This window comes from Pelodiscus sinensis, chromosome 1 (genome assembly GCF_049634645.1).
Source record: "Pelodiscus sinensis isolate JC-2024 chromosome 1, ASM4963464v1, whole genome shotgun sequence".
NCBI classification, from domain to species: Eukaryota; Metazoa; Chordata; order Testudines; family Trionychidae; genus Pelodiscus; species Pelodiscus sinensis.
In genome coordinates this window covers 299336745-299361631 of record NC_134711.1, presented here as the reverse complement: position 1 = coordinate 299361631, position 24887 = coordinate 299336745, and the positions used below count along the sequence as shown (strand labels likewise).

The window sequence follows — 24887 nt, the reverse complement described above, 5'->3', positions numbered from 1 at the left end:
ATTGAATTTTCCTTTCCCCAGCTTTGGAAGTCCTTGTTTTGCCATGCAGTCGAAGGCTAACTGAATTCCCTATGCCCTGTACAGTATCGCCTTGCCAAGACGTCAGCTTCCAGTTTGATAATTCTGGGCAAGATCATGGTTCACTTTCCTGACCTGCACTAAGGAGTGTGGGAGAGCCAAGAAACCTTACACCCTGAACAGGCTGTCCACAGTGTCAGATACAGAGCTGCTTCTGTGCCACTATGCTCCCTCCAGTGCAGTTGGGCTGGAGTGAGAAAGCAGGGGTCCCAATTGGGTCACTTGGCTAGTTGGTAGGCCAGCTCCTTACTGTCCCTTGCTTAGGACTTGTGGTGCATTATGATAGTCTTTACATGGTCACACACTTTTTTCCCCACATTCTCCTTGCTTCCCATTCATATACTTCCAGTGCACAGGATGGAAGATGCTCACTGTATGAACAGCTATTTGATATTTTGTTTTATCCTTATTACTGTGTGACCCCAGGCCTTATTAACCACATACTATTCAATCCCCTCTCTGAAGAGGGAATTATTAATTTCTAATGAGCTTGTAGTTGGCATTCATCACCTTAGTATCTGCGAGCTTCACAAATATTAATTTATTTTTGTAATATTCCCTGTCAAGTATGGTGGTATTTTTATTCCCTCCTTACAGTCGGGGAACTGAGGTACAGAAATTAAGGCCCAGCGTATCTAAAGTAGCCATTAGTTTCAGATGCTATAACAGACCTAAGGGCAGTGGGCCTTGGGTTTAGGCACCCCTACTCTAAAGTATGGCACCATTCATTCAGGTATTCAGGAAGAATCAGCAGGGATTGGGGCCTATTGACAGTCAGATGACCACCCCTGAGCATTATGAAGGACCAGTTTTAGCTCAGTGGAGGGGAAAGCCAAGAAGTAGGAGAGATGAGTGTGAGGGGATAGAACCAGAATTCTGATGAGCTAGGGAGGCCTTTTGAGATTAAAGTATGGTCCCAGGAAAAAAGGTCTGTGGATACATGGTTCAAAGAGGGAAGTCATTTTAGGTGAGGAATGGAGCTGAAAAGCCCTGAGGGAAAAGAGAGGTCAGGCTGGTATACAGGAAGAAGCTCTAGGAAGGAACAGTAGAACGAGCCTGTGTTTGAGTTCCATGGCATATATTCCAGTAGGTTAGCATTTGCAGGGCAAAAACCCACAGTAGAGATTAGGTGTGGGTTCTTCCAGTACTGCCACTCTGAGGGGATGCAGAACCCTTGCTATTAAGGGGAGAGAAAAGGGACTAACTACAGTCCAGGAAAGCTGGAAGTTGAGCCCATAAGAAGGGCCAAAGACTGTTGTATGGAACAGTTATACCCCATGGAGAAATGTTGTGCCTGGCAGAAGTCCAGGGTGAAAGACTGATGCTGTTTTTTTTTACTTTGGACTGTGGTTACCCTGGAAGGAGTGGCATTATGTACTGCTTCCCACCCCCACCCCCCCGATTCAAAGTTCTTGCTTCAAAGCATGGAGAACCGCTCAATGAAAGGGATATAAGAATTTTATTGTACATGGGCCAAATAACATAATTTTCCCTGTTGTGCAGTGTAGTTGGATCTATGTCGGTCCTGCCTTTTATTGTTTCTCACCGATGGACATAGGGCCAATAAAATATATTACCCACCTTGTCTCTAAAATGTTTTCTTATCTCATTCTCAGAAATGGCTAAACAAAAACAACAAACAAAAAAATCACCAGAGTGCATACCCCCAACAAGGAAAAGCTTGTCCTGAAAATAAAGCTTACTGAAAGTAAAATTTGTTAAGTCTTAAAATGGAAAATCTTAAGTACAGCATTGCTACTGGTGCTGTTTGGAAAGAGCCATACTGTGGAAGTTTCTTTAGCTAATATGCACTTACTGCTGTCTTGTCAGTAAGTGACTGAGGTCTTCTTCAGCACATTGGCTGATACACAGAGTGAGTAGGAGATATTTATTGCTCATCAGGGCAAATAAAATCAGAATACAATTATAGGAGTCGGGAGCTTTAATAGGATGTATCAGTTTATTCTTTAAAAGCCCCAAACTGCTAATGCAGAACACTAGCACAGCCTGTCTTAGGTGTTCTCCCAGTATTTAAACAGCCAGTGTGCTAATAAGCCAAACCTAGACTTGTAATGAGGTACAACTCCACTGAAGCCAATCAAATTATACTCTATCTATAAAGCCCTGCAAATCCATTTTATATTCACATCCATGGATATGCAAGGCTCATTTTTGCAGATACAGATGTGGATGCAGCAGATATAAATTTTTTATCCACGCAGGGCTCTACCTATTTATCCCAAACTACAAATTGTAAAAAGGACTCAATCTCCAAACAGCAATCTTGTCTCACTCAGAATAGGTGGTGTTATTTTTTAAACCAACGTATTTAAGTTTTTGCTGAGAAATGATCAGCCAAGTCCTTCTTGATTCCATCAGAGGATATATTTTAAATATGTGATCATCTTTTCATGTTTGCATTCCTGCTGTGCTACCTAGAGAGTACTGTCAATAAAGATTAACAAACATATTTTGAAATTTTGGCAAAACTAACTCAGCTATTAAAAATGCATAACCTCTCTATTTATAGAGAAATTCTCTGTTCCTTCTGTTTAGTAATTGTTGTTGGTCTATTCATTGCCAGTTAAAAACAAAACGATAGGAAGTGTATAATGAAATCTGACTGAAATATGCTCATATGAGGAAAAAGGGTAACCAATTTTATCCAGGAAAACAATTTCATACCTAAAAGCTGCAGTAAACCTACACATTGATTCTAGGGATGTAAAGAATGTATAAAAATAGTAACCATGTAACCAATCAAAATTCAATTATACCGTTAAACATGTTACCTGAGGATGAAGGAGTAGTGAGGGAAGGGTGCTAGTTTGGCTCCCAGCTACCAGCCTTATGGGACTGCTAGATCCCAGCTCCCAGCCCTGGAAGCTCCTGGTCACATGCTCCCTAGCAAAGTTGCAGAGTTTAACCATTAACAGTAACCGACATGCATCAGCTTATCAGTTAACCAGTTAAACTCTTACATCCCTAATTGATTCATTTTGAAAAATTAAGATGATTTGCTTTTATAAGTTCATACAGGTCAAGCATCAGGAATCAGATGTAAAAAATAAAGCTCTGAAAATAGATAAGTAAGCCATATAAGGATAATACAAAGAAAGAAGAATGTAATTAAAGATTTAATGATGGAAAATGAGTTTACATATGTGGTGAGAAATGTAGAGCAAAGATAAAATGATGAGGCCTAGTGTACGCTAGGAAATTAGATGTATAACCCACACCCCATGAGTGTCACAGTTAAATTGACCTAACCCTGGGTGTAGACAGCGATAGGTTGACAGAAGAATTCTCCCCTGAACCTAGCTACTGCCCCTCACAGAGGTGAATTACCTACTCCAACAGAAGAACCTCTCCTGTGTCTTTGTTGAAGTGCTACAGTAGCACAGTTTCAGCATTTTAAATGCAGACAAGCCCTAAGTATCTATAGTGTGGGTCTTATCAGTATAAAATAAGCCAAAGCCTAAAAGACTCTAAACTGAGATCTATGGTAGTTTAAGGCCAATCTTGCATATTTCTGAATATTAAATATGTTCTTACCAACTTACTAGGATCAAAGCTTCTATAGCCACTGTTAAAGTGCATACTCTAAATGTTTATAATTTCCAAAATTATATTGGGCTGACGTATTAAATACATTGTAATTTACAGCAGAATAAATCAATCAGTACTTCTGCATATGTGATATCCTGTGGCTATTTTTGACTTATTAATTTAATTAATTTTTCAAATAAATGTAACCCTGATTACTAAAGCCAGCCCCCTCAAAAAATCCCTAACTGAGGGACACTAGAAAATATTAAATGGTCCTTGGCAGAGAATTATGATTTTGACTAGATTTACCTGGCATTGCTTGGGTCCTTATCTCCAAAAAAGTTTTGTTTTTCTTCATTTTAAGCTATTATAATAGGAAGCTGAATGCCAAATTTGGAGGTTCTAGCTCTTGTCCTTTAGGAGGAGTTTCTGAACAAACGGCTTGCAGACAGATGGAGAGACAGATTTATATTTTAAAAGTCTACAAAGGTTGGACTCTAAGCCAGGGTGCTACTTGGTGGTAATAGTGCAAATGTGTCTTAGCAAATTGTGGAGAATTGAAAAGTATTTGACATTACTGTGTTCTTTTATCCCAAGTCATGGAAAGCAGCCCACAGCCTGACGAGGTAGACTCAGGGCATGTCTAAACTTAAAGTGTTGCAGCGATACAGTTGCACTACTGTGGCACGTAGTGAAGACACTACCTATATTAACAGGAGTACTTCTCCCATTGGAGTAGGGACTTTGCACCCCTGAAAAGTGATAGCTGTGTCCACTACAAGAGAAGTCCTCCCATTGACATGGCACTTTCTACACAAGAGTTTGGGCAGTGTAGCTCTGCGGGTGGATTTTAGTTATACCACTATAAGTCTATAAAGTATACTGAGCCTCAGCACACGATGCATGCATATATAGAGCTAAGCACACGTCTTTGCAGGTTCATGGCCTTTACGTGGCAAATTTGCTCTGCTGTTGTTTGTGGGGCTGTGCCTTTCATCAGCATTCATCAGCCAATGTATTTGGGACGTGAATCCTGGAAGTTTCATGAATTGGACCCCACACTGGTCAAAAATGTTTCCCTCTTTTAAGAAGCTTCAGTTTCAGGAAGCAGAGACAGCAGCGTGTGATTTAGGTTGTCTACAACATACTGTGACTAACAAAAGCCAAAGTGATCAGTCCCTATGGTGATATTTTCATATCAAATTATCTGACGTACTTTTGAACAGCAAATATATTTATGGGACTCGGGGTCTTTTTGTGAAGGAATAAGGCCAAGTTTCATCACAATGAAAGTGAACATATTACTCTCAAAAGAGATTATTTTTCTGTTGAAATTAGTTCAAAGTACTTTCAACTTATTTATAATTGTTTCATTCATTATGGCGTAAAAATTAAATTCTCCACTTTCCTGTAATAAAGGACAACTTGTTCATCTAAGAGTCTTTGCTAGAAATGAATGTCTTTTTAAAAAATAGAGCTCTAATTTATCCTCCGATAAGTAGTGTTTTAAATAACATCCAATAAAAATTGCATTTACAAATTTCCCTTTTGGCAAATCATTCTCCACGGTCAAGGAAATTTACTTTCTAGGTATTAATAGCGTCACAACATTTTCACTATTTGAGGATTTTTCTGAGAACCAGGGGCAGTTGTATGTTGTGTTTGACTGGGTTGTGAATGAACTTGTTATTCTGTGGCTAGTGATCAATGTGGTCAAAGGATCAAAATTTGAATCTTCCATGTTGATCTCAAACCATCGGTCGCAAAGAGGAGAAATTAGTCATAGTTTATACTGCCAACATGAGCTCCATGTTTCCTGAGCATGTGACTGTACTACAGTAATATCAGTTTCATTTATTTCTCTGTAGGTTGGGAAAAGGCCTGTGAAAGAAGAATTCTGTTCCCCACCATATACCCGCTATGAGGTATCTCCAAGCTTTTATCGATCTGCCATGATACTTAAACCACAGTTAGGACTGGGTGCAGTTTCCAGGTTACCCTCTGCAAAAAGTAGGATTTTGATTGCAAGTCAAAGATCTTCAGATAGCTGCCTCCATCAGCCAGGACAAATAGCAAAGGCTTCCAGCCTTTACCATACCGAGGCTTCAGGTAAACTACAAACACTTCCTTTCTTTTAACTATAATCAGTGATTATTTTTAGTCAGGAATATGACAAAATGAGCAACACGTTGGCCTGATGCCAGAAATCTCTGCTATCACTCTACAAGGTGCCTTTATCCAGCCTGAGGTAAGGCTAAGACGACTAAGGAGTTTAGGATTGTTGGAAGGTAATTGGGTCTCTTGCCTAGGAGGAAGAATCAATTTCAATACCAGTCATTACAGTGGTCGTGTACCTGATCTTTCTCCTTCCTGTAGGTATCTTGGTATTGGAAAAAGTTCAAAAAAGGACAAGAAACATGATTAGGGGTTTGAAATGGCTGTCACGAGAGGAGGGATTAATAAATCTGGGTCTTTTCAGCTTAGAAAAGAGTAGACGAAGGTGGGATATAATAGAGGTCTATCAAATCATGATTGGTCCAGAGAAAGTAAATAAAAAAAAGTTATTTATTCCTCCCCATAACACAACAACTAGGGGACACCAAAATAAATTAATAGGGAGCAGGTTTAAAATAAACAAAATGAAGTATTTCTTCACACAATGCACAGTCAACCTGTGGAACTCCTTGCTAGAAGATGTTGTGAAGACCAGGTTTAACAGGGTTCAAGGAGAACTAGATAAATTCATGGAAGAAAGGCTCATCAATGACTTTTAGCCAGGATGGGTAGGAATGATGTCCCTAGTCTCTGTTTGTCAGAAGCTGGGAATAGGTGACAGGGAATGGCTCAGTTGATGATTACCTGTTCTTTTCATTCCCTCTGGGACACTGGGCATTGGCCACTGCTGGAAGACAGGATACTGGGCTAGATAGACCTTTGGTCTGACCCAGTAAAGTTGTTCTTTTTTTCTTATGATCTTGAGAAGAGTGTCATTCTATAAAGCACAGATTGTCTGGATCTTAGTTTTGCAACTCATCCAAAAGTCAGTACCTCTAGCAGCACAGTGCCTTCTATCACCATGTTGGTGACATTTGTGCTGGAATGCCTCAATACCTGGATTTTTTTTCCTCTGTGGCCCTATTTGCAAATATTGGCCAAGCCTGTCTCTGCATAACTTTTGAGAATTTACACAATCACAGAATAAGATAGTAAAGATGTAAGTGATACAGGAATATAAGGGGAGCAGACCGGAGGGCAAGGAAACTAGCAACATTACTATTACTGAGAAGTGATGTAAGAACTTGGAGAAAGGGAAGTTGAACCAGTCCTTAAAATTGGAAACACAGACAACATAAGCATATGGGGAAGAGAAACACAGGGAATGGGCCTGCTAACATATTTAGTCTCTTCTCTGATGCTTCAAATGAATTATTCACCCTCTTCATAAATAAATGGTATTCACTCTGTACTTTTCATTTTGCCATTCTTGCTTTTGTCAATACATTTCTTTGTTTATTCAAGGACATTCTGTCTTCTGTGTATTAGACTTGTCTAGATTATGCACTCTATCTTTCTTACTTCATTAAAGTGTTGTGCCTGTTTTTGTCCCAGAATATGAGCGAGACAAGGTAGGTGAGGTAGGGACATTGGTTGCATGGCTCATTACAACAGTTTGATTTCACACCATATTGCTTGCTGCTTTTATTGCCCACTTAAACAATCTGTGCATAGCAATCTAAGGTTCTGTTGCCCACTTCATTTCACATGAGTGGTTCCAACAGGTCTGATGCCTTCCACTTAGAATCATAAGGTTGGAAGAGACCTCAGGAGGTCATTGAGTCCTGCCCCCTGCCCAAAGCAGGACCAACACCAACTAAATCATCCCAGCCAGGGCTTTGTCGAGCTGAGACTTAAAAACCTCTAGGGATGAAGATTCCACCACTTCCCTACGTAACCCATTCCAGTGCTTCACCACTCCCCAGTAAAATAGTTTTTCTTAATATCCAACCTAGACATCCCCTCTGCAACTTGAGACCATTGCTCCTCATTTTGTCATATGTCTCCATCTTTTTTGGATTTCCCCCGCCCCGTCAGGTATTGAAGGCTACTATCAAATCCTCCTCACTCTTCTCTTCTGTAGACTAAAGAAGCCTAAATCCTCCAGCCTCTCCTCGCAAGTCATGTACTCCAGCCCCCTAATCATTTTGGTTGCCCTCCACTGGTCTTTCTCCAATGTGTCTACATTTCTTTCTGTAATAGGGGGTCCAGAATGGGATGCAGTCTCCAAATTTGGCTTCACCAGAGCCGAATAAAGGGGAATAATCACTTCCCTAAATCTGATGACAATGCTCCTACTAATGCACCCCAATATACCGCTAGCCTTCTTGGCTACAAGGGCACACTATTGACTCATATCCAGCTTCTCATCCACTGTAATCCCCAGCTCATTTTTTTGCTTAATGGTCTATCCCAGCTTGTGGTTAGCTCAGACTCTCTGGATTGTGCTTCCTCCCCCAGACCAGAAGCAGAGCTCTGTGGAGCTCAAAAGCTTGCACAAAAGTTGGTCTGATAAAAGATATTACCTCACCTACCTCATCTCTTGCTGTATGGCACTCCATTTCAAAATCCAAGCAATATCTATCTGTGCCTTGCCTCTGTTTCTTTTCTGTAATGTTGTCTTAAGATTTCTAACTGATATTTATCCCTTATGAAACAGTTGATGATTAATTATCAAGTCATATTTCTCTAGTTATTTTGGTATCTCATCATTGACTATCTCTAGTATCTTGCCTGCCACCAAGGCCAGATTTAATTCCTTCAGTCCCTATAGTGTCCTTGAATTTCATTATGTTCACATCTTTCTAGTTCATTGTTATCTCACCACATCCAAAGATGCTATTAAAAGATAACTCTTGTTGGACTGCTAATGATCTGTTGTTCCATCTCCCTCTGTATCCCAATGTGTAACCCATATGGCCTTGGCATTCTATCTGTTTTTATTGATTTTTAAATTACACAAAACTTGATTGCTAATGCCTTTAGTTTTTCATTGTGTTGCCCCAGACACACTGTTTCCATTTCTGGCATCTCACCTCCAATTTCCCTCATGAACAGTGAGATAAAGAACTTGTATAATTTTTCTACTATATCTTGTTCCTTTGTTGTTGTTGTTTTTCTTCTGTTCTCTAGTAATTCACTGGCTTTCTTTATTGATCTCCTCTTATTTATTTTATCATTTATTTATTACAAGTATCTTCTATTATTTTTTGTTACTTCCTGGGAAATCCCTTTTATTTGCAGTATTTTCTTTCCTTAATACCCAATCACTATTGGTTACTATTTTTCTTTGTCGTCTTTCTAGTTTGTATCCTTAAGACCCACACAACCCATTTCTCCTCTTGACAGCTTTTTGACTTCTTAAGCCATCTTTATCCATCTTTTTTTAACCATGTCTCTGAAAAAGAATATACTGCTTATGAAATATGCCAGAGAGACGGCACCGGAAAATGTTGTTCTTTTACCATGGAACAGGCATAATATAAGCAGTGGCAATGTAAGATTCCTCATGGCTTTCTAGCTTTGACTGTCTAAAACAAAGTCATGTGCAGTCTATCATTCATGACTATTCCATGCTATTCTTCAATTATTAGTCTGCTAATGAAATTGTGACTGCAATTATTGGTCTTACGGGCACCTCTTTATGAGAACCTGACCTGAAACAAATCTTTTCTTTCATCTAGACCAGGAGCCATCTTATAGTAAATAATATTTCAATTCATCTGATGGCACATATCATTTGGTAATTGGATACAGAACTTTTACTTCTCAGTCATCTCGTCAGATCCGGCTCAGGTGAATAGTTGTTGAACCGTATACTTTTCTGAGAGCCACTGGACAGCTCATGTGAAATGAGTCTGTGGAGTCAGTACAGTTCTCACAACTACCATGTTGTTGGTTGGATTAGTTGTCATTGTGCCTCCAGTGGATCACAAATGAGAAATCAAAATTCAGGACACACTGCTGAGAAATAGAACACCCCAGACTGATGATTATTCTATTCTTCGATTATGCCAAGCTAGTAACAAAAGTGAACTTCTGTGTTATCAAAACACAGTCTCTGTCGCATTCCAGCTCCTGGCTCACCATCTAAGTACTACACTTCATGATGAGTTGTTACTAAAAACCAGTTTAATCAGAATTAGGATCCTTCCAGTCCCAAGGGATTAGCTACTACCCAGGTCAGTATATAACTCAGTTGTTGCCCAATAATTACTACCAATCCTTTAGTAACTAAAACCTCAGGGTATGTCTACACTACCCTCCTAATTCGAAATAGGAGGGTAATGTAGTCATACCGCAATTGCAAATGAAGCCCGGGATTTGAATTTCCCGGGCTTCATTTGCATAAAGCCGGCCGGCGCCATTTTTAAATGCCGGCAGTTCGAACCCCATGCCGCGCGGCTACACACGGCACGGAGTAGCTAGTTCGGATTAGGCTTCCTAATCCAAACTAGCTGTACTAAGGAGGATTAGGAAGCCTAATCCGGACTAGCTACTCCGTGCCGCGTGTAGCCGCGCGGCACGGGGTTTGAACTGCCGGCATTTAAAAATGGCGCCGGCCGGCTTTATGCAAATGAAGCCCGGGAAATTCAAATCCCGGGCTTCATTTGCAATTGCGGTATGACTACATTACCCTCCTATTTCGAATTAGGAGGGTAGTGTAGACATACCCTCATGGTTTACTAATAAAAGAAAAGAAGAGAGTTATAAAGGGTTAATAAATCATATACATACAAGTGATTGCAAAGTCACTATGGGTACGTCTACACTTGCACCCTAGTTCAAACTAGGGATGCAACTGTAGGTGACCAAAATGCAAATGTAGCCCACCCTAGTTTGAACTAATGTTACTCCTCATTTTTTGAGGAGTAACGTTAGTTTGAAGCAAGGGGTTTGGTTTGAACTAATGCGTCCTGGCACACACATTCACTTTCGAAACAGCTGTTGAGTGGAATAATGCGCCGGCGAGATTGTGCTAATGAAGCGCAGGATATTTAAATCCCCACTTCATTAGCAATTTCGGTCGCCTACATTTGCATCCCTAGTTCAAACTAGGGTGCAAGTGTAGATGTACCCTATAACAGATTTGAAGCAGTGATGGAATAATTTGCTAGCTGCTAAAGTCTCTCTGGAATTACCTAGGGGTTATCAGTCCTTGTTAGAAATCCAGTCCAGAGAAATGAAGACAAAATGGAAATATTGCAGGAGTCCTTTTATATGATGTGCCATATACACAGAATTTTACTGTCCCAAATAAAACTTACAGTCCATATACATGGAAAACTACTGGCCCAAAATGGAGTACAAGATCACATGAGCATATCACATGCTTTACATACTTTGCTGACTCACAGAGGCAGCTGTTGCAGATATTCTTTTTGAGGCATCCACAGGAAAGGTTTATTGGGTAGGATGAATTTCTTCAAAGGCCCATTATGAGCTGCATATCCTTGATGGACCATCAACACATAGCTGTCTGGCCCCAATATAAATTGGGGATGTTTTCCTTGAGTATAATACATGTGTAAGATACCAATACGTAGCCATTATTTGTAATTGCACATACAAAGATACAAAGATGAATCATGCATATGAAAGGATGATCATACTTAGCAAATCATAACTTTTCCATTGACACCTTACATGACATAGTTTGTACAAGATTTGTTGCAGTTGTATAGCAGCGGTAGCAATGATACAAATGGTAATATTCAATCATACAACATCTCTTTAGTAGAAAAGATAAGGAAGGAATGTGCCTGGAACTACTGACTCAGGTCCAGAAGGATTAAATATTGTCAAAGCAAGAAGGGGAAGCTTGCACTGTTTCTTTATGTGTACTATGGAAAAATAGAGATCTTCATTGTCCAAGCCTGTCATGCTTTTGCATATGCTAAATCCAATACAAATGTGTTTTACACAGGCTATGTAAATGGTTGCGTTGTTTAGCTTACGTTTTAACACTGGAAGTGAGGAATTGAATTCCATTTTGTTATAGTTTTTGAAAATTCAGTTTATAATTTGAAATGAAAAGAGCAGTCTATCAGAACCTATGTCCTCCAGAGTACTAAATATGACATATAGCTCTGATAGTTTAATATAAGTATTTTCTTTGTTTGAAACTACTGTTTTATGGGTCAGAACAAACCTCTGATCTCTTTCTGTTAACTTATGTCCCTTAATTTGATAGGCAGTTGTGGTGGCATGTTAAATTATTCCCTTTTATCTGCCTTATTTTTTGTGGTATAAGAGCAACAGGATGAAATACAGCTTAGATAATACACACACCCACCTAAGCACTTTTCTTGTGTTAATAAAAGCAATACTTTGTTCTTAAAAGTTCACATTTATTCGTTTGATTAAAGCATAATCAGCTGTGGTATAATAAATATTTTCCCTTGCTAGGCTACCATTACTATGAGTAAGAATGCCAGTTAGTCCCCAGTTGAGGGTTGATCTTGAGTCCTTAATGAGATAAGCCTTTTACTGATTTCAGTCTTGCAGGATTAGGTTTTTGAGAAATGGAAATGGAAGGAACTAGCCAGTCTCACAGTGTGATGTTCTGCTACATGAAGCTGTCTTGCCACAGTATTCATGGCAGAGCCAGTGCCTTGTGAGGAAGATTTTATTCCTTCCATAGCACAGCAACTCTTTAACCAGCCTTCATGGCTGCACAGCACTGAGTATTTCATCTCTCAGATGATAACAATAATGAAGACAGTTCTATCCCTAAAGCAGTTGAACATTAAATCCCTGAACTCCTACTATCAGACAAGCCACAGAGCAATGTATTAAGGGTCTTGTTAGTTTATAATCTTCACTGGATTACTGCACTCTGCTAAGGCAGTATTGCGGAAAGGAAGTATAATAATGAATGATACCAAGCATATTGCTGGTAAACATCATATGAAGCTAAAATATGATTGAGTTGATACAATTCTATATCTCTAATATATTCAATCCATGACACTCCTCTGCACATGGTATACCATCATTTTCATATTTAGGTGTATTGTTCTTTAGAAATGCTTAAATGGATGACACTTTTAAGACAAGGATCGATAATGGATAGGCAAGGAAGAAGCATTATTGGGAAAAATGCTTAACAGTATAGAGTGTATTCAAAGGGAATTGGATGTCATTCTTTCTCCTGAGAGCTTAACACTCATTCATTGCACATAAATTTTCCTTACCGTTTCTAAAAGAGACATCAAGTGTTGAACAAACATTTAATGACACTTTACACTGTGTCTGTAGGGTATAAATGTTAAAAAGCTTTACTGTGTTTTTCTAGCAAATATGGTAATATGTATGTGAATTGGCTGATTTTGATTGGAAGGCAATCTGACTTTGAAAAGTAAAATAGTGATCCCTTGGCATCTTTTAAATTAAACTAAGGGTGTGTCTAGACTGGCAAGATTTTGCACAAAAGCAGTTGCTTTTGCGCAAAAACTTGCCAGCTATCTACACTGGCCACTTGAATTTGCACAAGAGCACTGACGTTCTAATATAAGAATTCAGTGTGTCTTGTGCAAATACTTTGATGCTCCCACTCAGGGATAAGCCCCCTTGCGCAAGAATACTTGCGCAAGCGGGCCAGTGTAGACAGGCACCTTAATTTTTTGCGCAAGAAAGCCCGATGGCTAAAATGGCCATCAGAGCTTTCTTGCGCAAAAGCACGTCTATACCGGGCATGGATGCTTTTGCACAAAAGCACTTTTTGCGCAAAAGCATCGGTGCCAATCTAGACGCTCTTTTGCGGAAATACCTTTAACGGAAAAACTTTTCCGTTAAAAGTATTTCCGCAAAATCATGCCAGTCTAGACGCAGCCTAAATGTCTACTATTTTTTCCTGATGTTTATGAATAATTTTTCCTTGTGAAGTGTGAGTTAATTTCAGTTTGATCTTTACCATTTTAATGGCTTATTGGATTTTGTGGGAATCTTGACCAACTCCACACAACTGAAGTTGACTAAAGTGGAATATGTTACTAATATAAATGCTTTCACTACCCTTTTATTTTTCTCTCTGTTAATGGATTGGAGCCCAATCCTGACAGGTATTCAGCATCCCCATCTAGGTGCCAAGAGTTCCCCAAGTCTTACTGGAGATGCGTGGTTTTTTTTTCAAAAGATAAAAACAGGATTGTATTTTCTCTTTCACATGTACACACAGGCTCACATATGTGAAGTACATCATTAGTACCACTATGTCTCTGCAGATTTCTCCTGTTTCTTCATTTTTTGTTGTTGTCACTCAGGGCTACTGAATATCAAATGAACAAATGAGATTTGAAGATAAGACTTGCACTTTGAAGTTGCTTCCTATAATTTTATATTTATGCTATTCAGGCTGCAATTTTATTCACTTTTTCTGTAATCTGATAAACCTGGTTCTGGGGGCAAGTCTGAGTTGTTGAGCTTAGTTTCTTGAAGAGAGAGATCACAAACTCATATTTCAATGAGGAAAATGCTACAGTATTCTGTTCTGTATCTCCTAGTTCCTCCAGTGTAATGATTTTGAATGCCTACTTTTTCAGCTGGCAGAATGGTGATTTGTATGTATTGGTGAAGATTTAGAAGTGTCTCAATATGACATCTTTTTTCAGAAGAATGAAAGGAAGGACATTTATTGCCACTTTAGAAATCTAGGTCTAATTTCCTTTTTTCTTGAAACTATATAATTCTACAGTTGGTGCCATAGGCATTTTCAATCACAGAATTGAAATACATTGCATCAATCTGTAGTTTTGTACAGTGCAAAGAAAATGCTAAATTCTGTTTATTAAATATTAAGTGCTTTTATGCTGCTTTGATATCTGCCTAGCATAAAATATCAGACACGATGCATTTCCATTGGGAATTAGGAAAGAGAAAGAAAGGATTTGACATAATTCCATAATCAGTGTGTAAATGAAATGAAAAGGTGTGAGGAGTAAAATGAATAATGAAAAATGAGAAATGTGGAATGAAACAAGTGAAGCTTTTGAAAAAAGCAAGTAACTTAGGGGAATCTCGTAGTTGGAAGAGAAGGAATAAAGGCAGTGGAAATAGAGATAGCTATCCATTGTTTGATATAATTGTCAGGGGACTATAGCCATTATCCAAAATATGTTCTAGCCATCTTCTTGAGGATTTCTACTTAGTAAGTTCCTAAGCAGATTCTCATGAGCATTTGCTTAATATAATCAAGTGTCTGGACGCAGTGAGGGTATGACTACACTAGCTCGTTAATTCCAGCTAGGTAGGCGAATGAGGCGACCAGAGTTGCAAATGAAGCCGGGGATTTAAATATCCCGGGCTTTATTTGCATGTTCCTGTCGGGTCGCCATTTTGAAATTTCACTAGCCCAAACTCACTGCCGTGCGGCTACATGCAAAAGTGAAACGTTAATTTGAACTAAGTCCTTAGTTCGAATTAACTGTTACTCCTCGAGGAATTAATGAGCTAGTGTAGACATACCCTAAGTGTGGAAATCTGCGACCCAGAACAGGTTCCAGGAATAGAATCATAGGATCATACAAGTGTGGAACTGGAAGGGACCTCAAAGGTCATCTAATCCAGGCTCTGCATTCAAGGCAGGATCAAGTGTCCCCTAGAACATCCCTTGATAGGTGTTTGTTTAACCTGCTCTTAAAATCGCCAGTGATGGAGATTCAACAACCTCCCTAGTGAATTCTTTCTAGTGCTTAACCATCCTGACAGTTAGGATGGTTTTTCTAATGTCCAACCTAAACCTCCCTTGCTACAATTTAAGTTTCTTGTCTTCTCATCGAGGTTAAAGAGAACATATTTTCCCCCTCCTCCTCGTAACAACCTTTTATGTACTTGAAGGCCATTATCATAGCCCCTGCCCATCTTTTGTTTTCCAGACTAAACAAACCCATTTTTTTCAAAAGCGATGAGGAGTCCCGTGGCACCTTATAGACTAACAGATTTATTGGAGCATAAGCTTTCGTGGGCAAAGACCCACTTCATCGGATGCATGTAGTAAAAATTCCAGAGGCAGGTATAAATATACAGGCATAAGAAAAGAGTACCAATCAAGAGTAAAGCTAGAGATAATGAGGTTAATTCAGTCAGGGAGGAAGAGGCCCACTTCTAGCAGCTGATGTGGAGGTGTGAACACCAAGAGAGGAGAAACTGCTTTTGTAGTTGGCTAGCCATTCACAGTCTTTGTTTCATCCTAAAAATGATGGTGTCATCTGCAAATTTGACACCATCATTTTAGCATTAATATCGCGCCACAGTGTAGATGTAGCCTTATAGAGCATGTTTTCTACCTTTAATCACTTTATTGCTCTACTCTGCACTTTCTTCTGTTTTTCCACATTTTTCGTGACATGTGACTCCCAGAACTGGACACAGTACTTTAGCTGATGACTAATCAGTGCAGAGTAGAGCAGAAGAATTACTTCTCATGTCTTCCTTACCAAAGTCCTGTTAATATCTCCCAGAATTATGTTCACTTTTTTGCAACAGTGTTTATACAGTTGACTCATATTTGGCTTGCGATCCACTATTACCCCAGATCACTTCTTGCAGCACTTCTTCCTAGGCAGTCTTTTCCTACTTTGTATGTGTGCAACTGATTGTTCTTCCCTGCATGGCATACTTTGCATTTGTCCTTATTGAATTTCATCCTACTTATTGCAGACCATTTCTACAGTTTGTCTAGATCATTTTGAATAATGACCCTATGCTCCAAAGCACTAGCACCCCCTCACAGCTTAGTATCATCTGCATACTTTATAAGTGTACTCTCTATGCCAGGGATGGGCAATCAGCCAGAGGTAGCCCCCGGTGAGCCGCCAGCACTTTATTTACCTGCACATCAGCAGGTATGGTCCCTTGCAGCTCCCATTAGCTACGGATCATCATTCCTGGCTAGTGAGAGCTGCAGGAACTTTACTGTTCTACTAGTGTATTTGTTTTTCCTCATCTTATAGTAATAGATGTGAGCAGCTGTGGAGTTAACTGAAACAATCCAAGAATGTCAAAAATCCTCCACTCACCCTGCAATTATTGATTACCTGAAGGTATTTTTAAATATTTTTCAGACAATCTCTATGGGACAACCTGTTTCAGACAACCTCATTGGGAAAATTTATAATCAGCTAGCACATGAGATACAAGATTTGTGAGGTATCCTCTTTAGTATGAAAGACTATCGAGCCATGCGTTTTTTTAAGAGTAAAGGTACTGGGATGGAGAATTAATTTAAATACTGCTGCTGCTGTTTTTTAGACAAATAATGTCTCCAACTAGGAAAATATTTATTAACAATACATTTCTTACAAAGTCATTTTTTCTCTTAACATGTTAACTTCTGATATTTTGTAGAGAAGGAAGGATTTTAGTTCTAGCTAGAGGGAGAAATGGTGAGGAAAAGCAAAAGGTGTGGGAGTGCAGGGAAGCTGAATTAGGGCTGCCAACTTTCTAATCACAGAAAACTGACTACACCTACCATGAGGCTCTACCCTTTCTCTGAGGCCCTGCTCCCCACTTGTTCTATCCCCTCTCCCTCTGTCACTCAGGCTGTGTCTACACAGCACAGATATTTTAAAATAACTGACGTTATTTCGAAATAACAATACGAGCATCTACACAGCAATTCCGTTATTTTGAAATAATTTCAGAATAATGGAAAGCTTATTCCGACTTCTGTAAACCTCATTCCACAAAGAAGAACATCTATTTCAAAATAGCTGTAGCGTGGAGGCTCCATTGCTGCTATTTCAAAATAGCTCCTCCCCAGGGCCAGTCACACTAATTACTCCCCAGTGCCTCCTGGGGCTCTAAATCGATGTAGCACGTCCACATAAGGGAAGTCTGCCTCAAACTAATTTTGAGGCTTCCCTGTAGTGTAGACGTGCTATTTCAAAATAAACTATTTTGGAGTATTTCTTCCAGAATAGCTTATTTCGAAATAAGTGTGCAGTGTAGACATATCTTCACTCATGCCCACCCCCACTCACTTTTTCTGGGCTGGAGTCGGAGGTTAGGGTGTGTATGGGGGTGTGTGGACTCTGGCTGGGGATGCGGGCTCTGGAGTGGAGCTAGGGCTGAGGAGTTTGAGATACAGGAGGGGGCTAAGGGCTGGGGTAGGGTTTTGGTATGTGTGTGTTGATATGGGTTCCGAGAGGTAATTTTGGTGAGGGGTGACAGTACATGCTAGAGCAGGAAGCTGAGGTGCAGAAGTGGGTGTGGGGTCCCAGTGCTACTAGGAAGTGGCTGCCAGGTCTCTGTGGCCCATAGGTTCATGGGCAGCCAACAAAGCTTGGCACTCTACGCTCATGCCCACAGGTGCTGCCCGTGCTGCTTCTTTATGGGTGTGGCTCTCAGCCAATGGGAGTTTCAGAGCCATCAGTTGGGGTGGGGGCAGCGTGCAGTTTGCCTGGGGGCTGCACGGACCTAGAGGCTGTTTCTGGGAGTTGTTTCCTGGAATGGAACTTGGACAGGTAAGGACCCTGGGTTAGCCCCTTGTCCCCATTGCATGGCTAACTGGACTTTGAATGGCCCATTCAGTGGAGCCAGCTGGAGCCACCAATGTCCCTTTCTGACCAGGTGTTCTTGACAACCTGCAATTGAGTGATTAGGCATAGGCATTGAGTTACATGGGCCCGGAACAGTCCTGGTCTGGGACCGAGCTCCACCAAAATTCACTGCGTGCTGGTGCCTCCCCCTGCACTCCTTGCTCCCTCAACCCTGTATGTCCCCTGGCCCCACCTGCTCCCCCAAGGCAATTTAAAATTCCCCAGTGGGACCCTGCCACCACATCCCTGGAAGTGCAGTGGGGTTATAGGTCCTTCCTGCCACTTGCTCCTCATGGTTGCTGCCAGCATGTGCGTCCCTGCATCCCATCTGTACCCCACCCCTTATGCTTGCTGCTCCCAAACTCCCTCCCAAAGCCTCAGTTTCCCCATCTTTAGCATGGGGTAACAGAGCTAGGTGGAGAATGTCAGTTCCATTTTGTGGGTTTTTTTCAAGTTTTTAATGTTTTTTTCATCATTGGAGTGAAAAGAAAAACTTGATTATTTTCATTAAAACTGATTTTATGTTGAATAGTCCAATATTTAAATACAAAATGTAAGGGTTTAATTTCAGTTCAAGATGTTGAAAAGGAAGTGAGAATATGTGTATGTTGGGTGAAGAGGTTATGTTTCTGGCCTGGGATGTGGAAAATCCACTTTAATGTCCCTGCTGAGGGGAAATCTTTGGGAAGAAATGCATCACAAAAACTGAAAGATCCTGAATTTCAGGAAGGGTTTGAATAGTTGAGCTACAGTTACTTTTTATACATACAGAAACATACACTTCCATTGTCTTTAACTTATTGTGTGTTTTAGCTGAATCATGTTCAGATTTCAGAGCGTTCTCTTGGAAGTTATTATTTAGTTATCTACATGTATGGAGATGTAGTTTACAAGTGGCACAAATGCATAGAAAATGATTCCTTGGAAATTTCCTTGAGGCTCCCAAGGCACGTCTGTCTTGTGTTATCAATGACCACCTGCAAAAACTTTCTCATTCCCAGACAGAGACAGCTGAAGTGTCACAGAAACTGACTCATGCAATGTGCAGGCAACAATACTTAATTCTGTAATTAGTTTCAGGCCATCAGATGGCTGGAAAAATGTTTGCCTGTTTTGTTAGCTTATGTTGGCAGATTTTTATTAAAATGAAAGCTGCTCCTTTACAATAACTTAGTTCTTCTGGGAGAGCTTGCATGTGTCCATTCCACTTCAGTTGTTTGCACACCAGTGCACTGGAGCCAGAAGACATTTTCCCATACTTGTTCCTATCGGGGCAGTATCCTGGTGCTGCCAGATGACAATTAAAAGAGCCTACAGCTTCTCATCCATGGCACTATTACAAGATCTCCATCCAGGCACTGTTCTCTTCCCGCTGCCATCTTTGGTATCAGTACTGGTACCCAACAAAGTGCGGATGCCGCCTCTTCGAATGTCTGACCCTCCTGCTCTAACTGCTGTCGGTCTCACTCTTTACATGATCAGCTAACATTTAATTAAAGTGCTTAGCACACTTACCAGAGCGGTGGAACATCCCTCTTCCAATTTCTTGTCTTCAGGCAGAGCAGTGACTTGAACCAGGCATCTCCAGTGTCCTATATGAGTACCCAAACCACTGGGCTAAAAGGAAGTCCTCCACCAGCTGTTTGGCAGCATCTAAGTTAGGCAGCCTCTGAACCCGCTATCCTATCAGGACCTGTATGTGACTAGGTGGAGGAACATCTATCTTCCCCTACTTGTGCATCATTAACAGCGATGAGCAAACCCCTTGCAATTCCAATTTAGGCACCTGTCTCTGAGAGATGGGGTTTAGTACACACATCTCTTGTTGGCTAACTTAGGTAGCTCCTTTTGTTGGAGTGCAGTCTAAGGAATCTGTCTCTCCCCTATGTGTGGTATGAGTGAAGAATTCTCATTTGGTCATTGTAACAGGTCAGTCTCCCTTTCAAGGTCAGGGAGCTGGAGGCCTGCTAGCCCTGGTCAAGTATAAACCCCACCTGGAAAGCAATTAAGTGATTATAAAAGCCAGTAAGTGGCCCACCTGGGTGGGCCCTGACTTTGGGTGAGTGGGCAAGAATTAGGAGGAGAGCGGGACAGGAGAGATGGGAGGCAAACTACAGCCCCACTCTGCGGCTAGAGCACCAGAGCAGAATGGGGCACGCCCCAACATACCTGGGTGGGCCCTGACTTTGGGTGAGTGGGCAAGAATTAGGAGGAGAGCGGGACAGGAGAGATGGGAGGCAAACTACAGCCCCACTCTGCGGCTGGAGCGCTGGGCGAGCTGATGAGCGGGCCTGGATACAAAGTGGTGGGCTGAGGCCCACTCAGGTCCACTTGTGGCTATGTCCCTACTGCAGCAGGCAGATGAGTTCCTGCTATAGGCCGTGAAAGAGGGAAAGGGAAGGGCAAGTCCCAGTTCTAGTGCTAAGAGAGACAAGGAGAAAAGTCTTGGGGAGCTGTAGCCCATACTGGGAAGAAAAATTGTCTTCTGATTTTTGGGGGAGGGGCTGAAGTTTTATGGGTAAAGAATAAAACAGTGGTCTGGAGGAGGGGTCATGAAAGACTTGGAACCTGGCAGCAAGTAACTCATGGGTCAGGGAGACAGGCCAGCAGCCTAGAGGGGTGTCTTGGGCTCATTTTACACAGGTCTAAATGGCACCTACACATGCTACAAGGCAGTGGAAAATTAGGCTGAAAGGATTTAATAGCCCAAAGAGACCTGATTATCCTCTCGGTTTCTAGGGGATGGTCACTCCAGATCATGGTGGTAGCACTATGGAAGGATAGCGTAGGTTAGTAGCTGAGCACTTTGTTCAAGTCCAGCAGTTCAAATTGTGATACATCAGATCAAACACTAGAAACTGCATGAAAGAATTTGTGGTGTATTTTCATATAATAAGTCGGGGCAAAAAGGTGAGCAAGTGGAGCTCCTGCAAAATACACTAGTTACCAAAATAGTGTGCAAGTATAAAAGCAAAAATCTTTTGTGTGTGCACGTGTTCCCGTGGTCTTCTGGTGACCTCTTAAAAAGACTTTACACTTAAACAGCTGGGTTCTTAAATCTTAGTACTTACCTAAAATCTTGAGAAGTTATTAAATGTTTTTCTAAGTTAGGAGATTTCCATGTAAATCCCTTTATTGGCTTAGTGGATAACTCTTTTACTCTTATGTCGAGTAACTTAAAGGAAATCATTTAAAAAACAGATTGGGGGAGTTTTACATAGCTTTACATATATTTTTACATCAAAAGAATTGTTTTCCTTAAAAAAATCTGGTTAGTATTATTGTGCTGAAATACACAAGTATAAGTCAAATTCCAATACCACTTAAAACTATTTTTCTGTTCAGAGTTATTTTTCTTTTCCATAGAGTCTTGTCAAACAGTAATCCCTAATTAAACATAATAAAAGCTACGACCTATATAATTTAGTGGTGGATTTAAATATTGGATTTAAATATTGTGAAAATACAAATGGTGTATTTGTTGCTGAGCAGTTTATTCCCATTTTTCCCTATACGATTATGAATATACTTAATTTGAAATATTCTTCAATTTTAATCCTGGGCTTCATTTGCAAGTTCGAATGACATTAGTCACCCTAGTTCAAACTAGGGTGGATAGTGTAGACATACCCTAAAGCAGTTTCACAAAGTGGGGAGAGGAGCTGGGACAAATTTGGTGAAAATTTTGATTGAATAAATGTTTAACCCTGGTGGCTTTTAAACATCTCACTACTTCCTTGAAGAACTTTGATGACAGATGGAAGTAGGGGTGGATTCAGAAATATCACAAGTTTCGTACCCACATACAGACCCTACATTTTTCTACATTTCTAGAATTCAACTTTTCAGAATGTTTTGGAAAATTTATTTTTAAAATTTTCTTCTTTTTCACTTTCTTATGGATTTGCACACTTAGGGTTCCTCTACATAGCAGGGCTAAAGTTGAATTAAGCAACTTCAGCTAAATCAATTACATAGCATAAGTTGAAATAGCTTAACTCAGGTTTAGGTGCTGTCTACACAGCAGGAAGTTGAAGGAAGAACACTCTTCCTTTGATTTCCCTTCATGCCCACTGGTGTATAGGGCAGCAACAAAGGTCCTCTACTTCTCTCTGTCTCTGTCCAGCTCTCAATAGTGCCCCAAGTGTGTTTCATGCTCTTCATTTCTACTTTAACTGTCTGGTGCCATATTGTCTTGGGTCATTGTCATTTCCGCTTCCCTTCAGTTTCCATCTTTCTTGAGCACTTGCCCAATCCATCTCCAGCATCTTTTCATAATGATATTAGCCCTGTCATCTTGTTTGCACAAGGTCCTGATTTGAAATTATTTTATAATGGAGATTGCCTATCTCCTAGAACTGGAAGGAACCTTGAAAGGTCATCCAGTCCAGTCCAGTCCCCTGCCTTCATAGCAGAACCAAGTACTACCCCGATGGAATTATTGCCCCAAATTCCTAAATGGCCTCCACAAGGCTTGAACTCACAACCCTGGGTTTACCAGGCAAATGCTCAAACCACTGAGCTATTCCTCCCCCAGGAAATATTCTTGGCCAAAAAATATGGAGGATCCTCTGGGTGTGAAAAGTCGACAATTTATTAAGGTGGTACTCTGTCATCTGCCAGCATTCTGATCCATATAATAGTGTTGATAAAACACAGCTCTGATAAAATTTCAGTTTGGTATGGATGCTGTACTATGATGGCTTCTATACAGCATTCAGACTCATGAAGACATTTCTGGCTTTACTGAGTCTGCTCTGGATATTGCTTCTGATGCCTCCATCTTGCCTGATAATACTACCCAAGTGTGTAAAGCTCTCTGTGATAGATTGACTTCCCTTACTCCTCATAAAATGAGAGTTACAGAAGTTGGAGTAAGAAGTCCTCCAGTTCAACATTATTTCGAAATAAAGGCTTGTAGTGCAGACACGCTCTTTATTATTTCAGAATAACATCAGTTATTCCAAAATAACACTGCTATGTAGACATACCCCTAGGCTATGTCTAGACTGCAAGCCTCTTTCGAAAGAAGCTCTTTCGAAAGATACTTTCGAAAGAGCCTCTTTCGAAAGATACTTTCAAAAGAGCCTCTTTCGAAAGAGAGCGTCTAGACTGCACGCGGAATTTCGAAAAAGCAAGCCGCTTTTTTGAAAGAAAGCACCCAGTGAGTCTGGATGCTCTCTTTCTAAAAAGCCTGTTTGCTTTCAAGAACGCCTTCTTTCGAAAGAGCACTTTCGAAAGAAGGCGTTCTTCCTTGTGGAATTAGGTTTACCGCCGTCGAAAGAAAAGCCGCGTTCTTTCAATTTAATTTCGAAAGAACGCGGCTGCAGTCTAGACGCAGGGGAAGTTTTTTCAAAAAAAGCCTACTTTTTTCGAAAAAAACCCCTGAGTCTGGAAACAGCCCTAGAGTCCAAAAGAGATGGAAACCTGAAATTTCCAAAATATCAGGAGAGAACTGCAGTATTTTCAGCCTAACTGGAAGAAGGAAATAATAGACAACTTAGAAGAAAAAATGTTCTTGCATGTTTTTAATCAAAGTTTGTATTCTAAAAGGGTTTGCATAGATTAGATCTAATTTGGATTAGCATCCAGACTTTTTGTGCTTTTCAAACAAAAGTCAAACTCCATATCTATATCCCTAGTTAAAGATAATTTGGGATAGTTATGAAACATTTCTGAGTTGTCTAGAAAAGTTTGGCTGAGCCATAGCATTTAACAAAAAGTTTAGAAGTGGAATGAAGAAGGATAATCAGTTAACAGCTATCCAAGGGTATGTCTACACAACCCTCCTAATTCGAACTAGGAGGGTAATGTAGGCATACCGCACTTGCAAATGAAGCCCGGGATTTGAATTTCCCGGGCTTCATTTGCATAAAGCCGGCCGGCGCCATTTTTAAATGCTGCGCGGCACGGGGTTCGAACTGCCGGCATTTAAAGATGGCACCGGCCGGCTTTATGCAAATGAAGCCCGGGAAATTCAAATCCCGGGCTTCATTTGCAAGTGCGGTATGCCTACATTACCCTCCTAGTTCGAATTAGGAGGGTAGTGTAGACATACCCATAATTACTCTAGAGGTACAGCTGGTGACAATGTCTATTGCTGAGGTTGCCTAATATATTCCATTTTAAACTCTTGTTTTCAGATGTTTAGAACTTAGCCAAACTTCATCTGCTTAGGTTGAAACTTCCGTATCAGGGAGAATTCTGACAGTGGAAGTGGTGGTGAAGGTGTACTAAGCATCCCTTATGTGTAAGGTCACACTTACACAATGGCAGAAACAAAGAATGTAGGCCATACTTACAAGGGTGGCGGAAGCAGCAACTCTGGAAAAAATGTGGGCATTGTGATGGATAATCAGCTGAACATGAGGACCCAGTGTGATGCTGTGGCCAAAAGGGCTAATTCAGGCTTTGGATGCATAAACAGGGATCTCTCGAGTAGGAAGAGAGACGTTATTTTACCTCTGTGCTTGTAACCAGTACAACTGCTGCTGGAAGACTGTCTCCAGTTCTGGTGTCTACAGAACTGGGGGGCGGAGCTTTGAGGTAGGAATGTTTTTGCATAATCATGAATATCCAACATGGTACAGCATGACTAGACAAGAGAACCAGGAGTGAACTGGTACTGGTACATTTCATTTCTGATAAGCAAAAAGGCAGATACAG

General features: G+C 40.6%; 1 protein-coding gene across 2 annotated transcripts in view; it reads left to right on the top strand.

The window, feature by feature from the left end:
* Positions 1-24887, top strand: part of MTUS2 (microtubule associated scaffold protein 2) — a 458817-nt gene that overhangs the window by 188650 nt on the left and 245280 nt on the right. For both annotated transcript variants that reach the window (XM_075919209.1, XM_075919208.1), the window contains exon 3: positions 5496-5736. In XM_075919209.1, coding sequence (XP_075775324.1) covers positions 5496-5736 — 241 coding nt within the window. The remainder of the gene's footprint in view (positions 1-5495; positions 5737-24887) is intronic.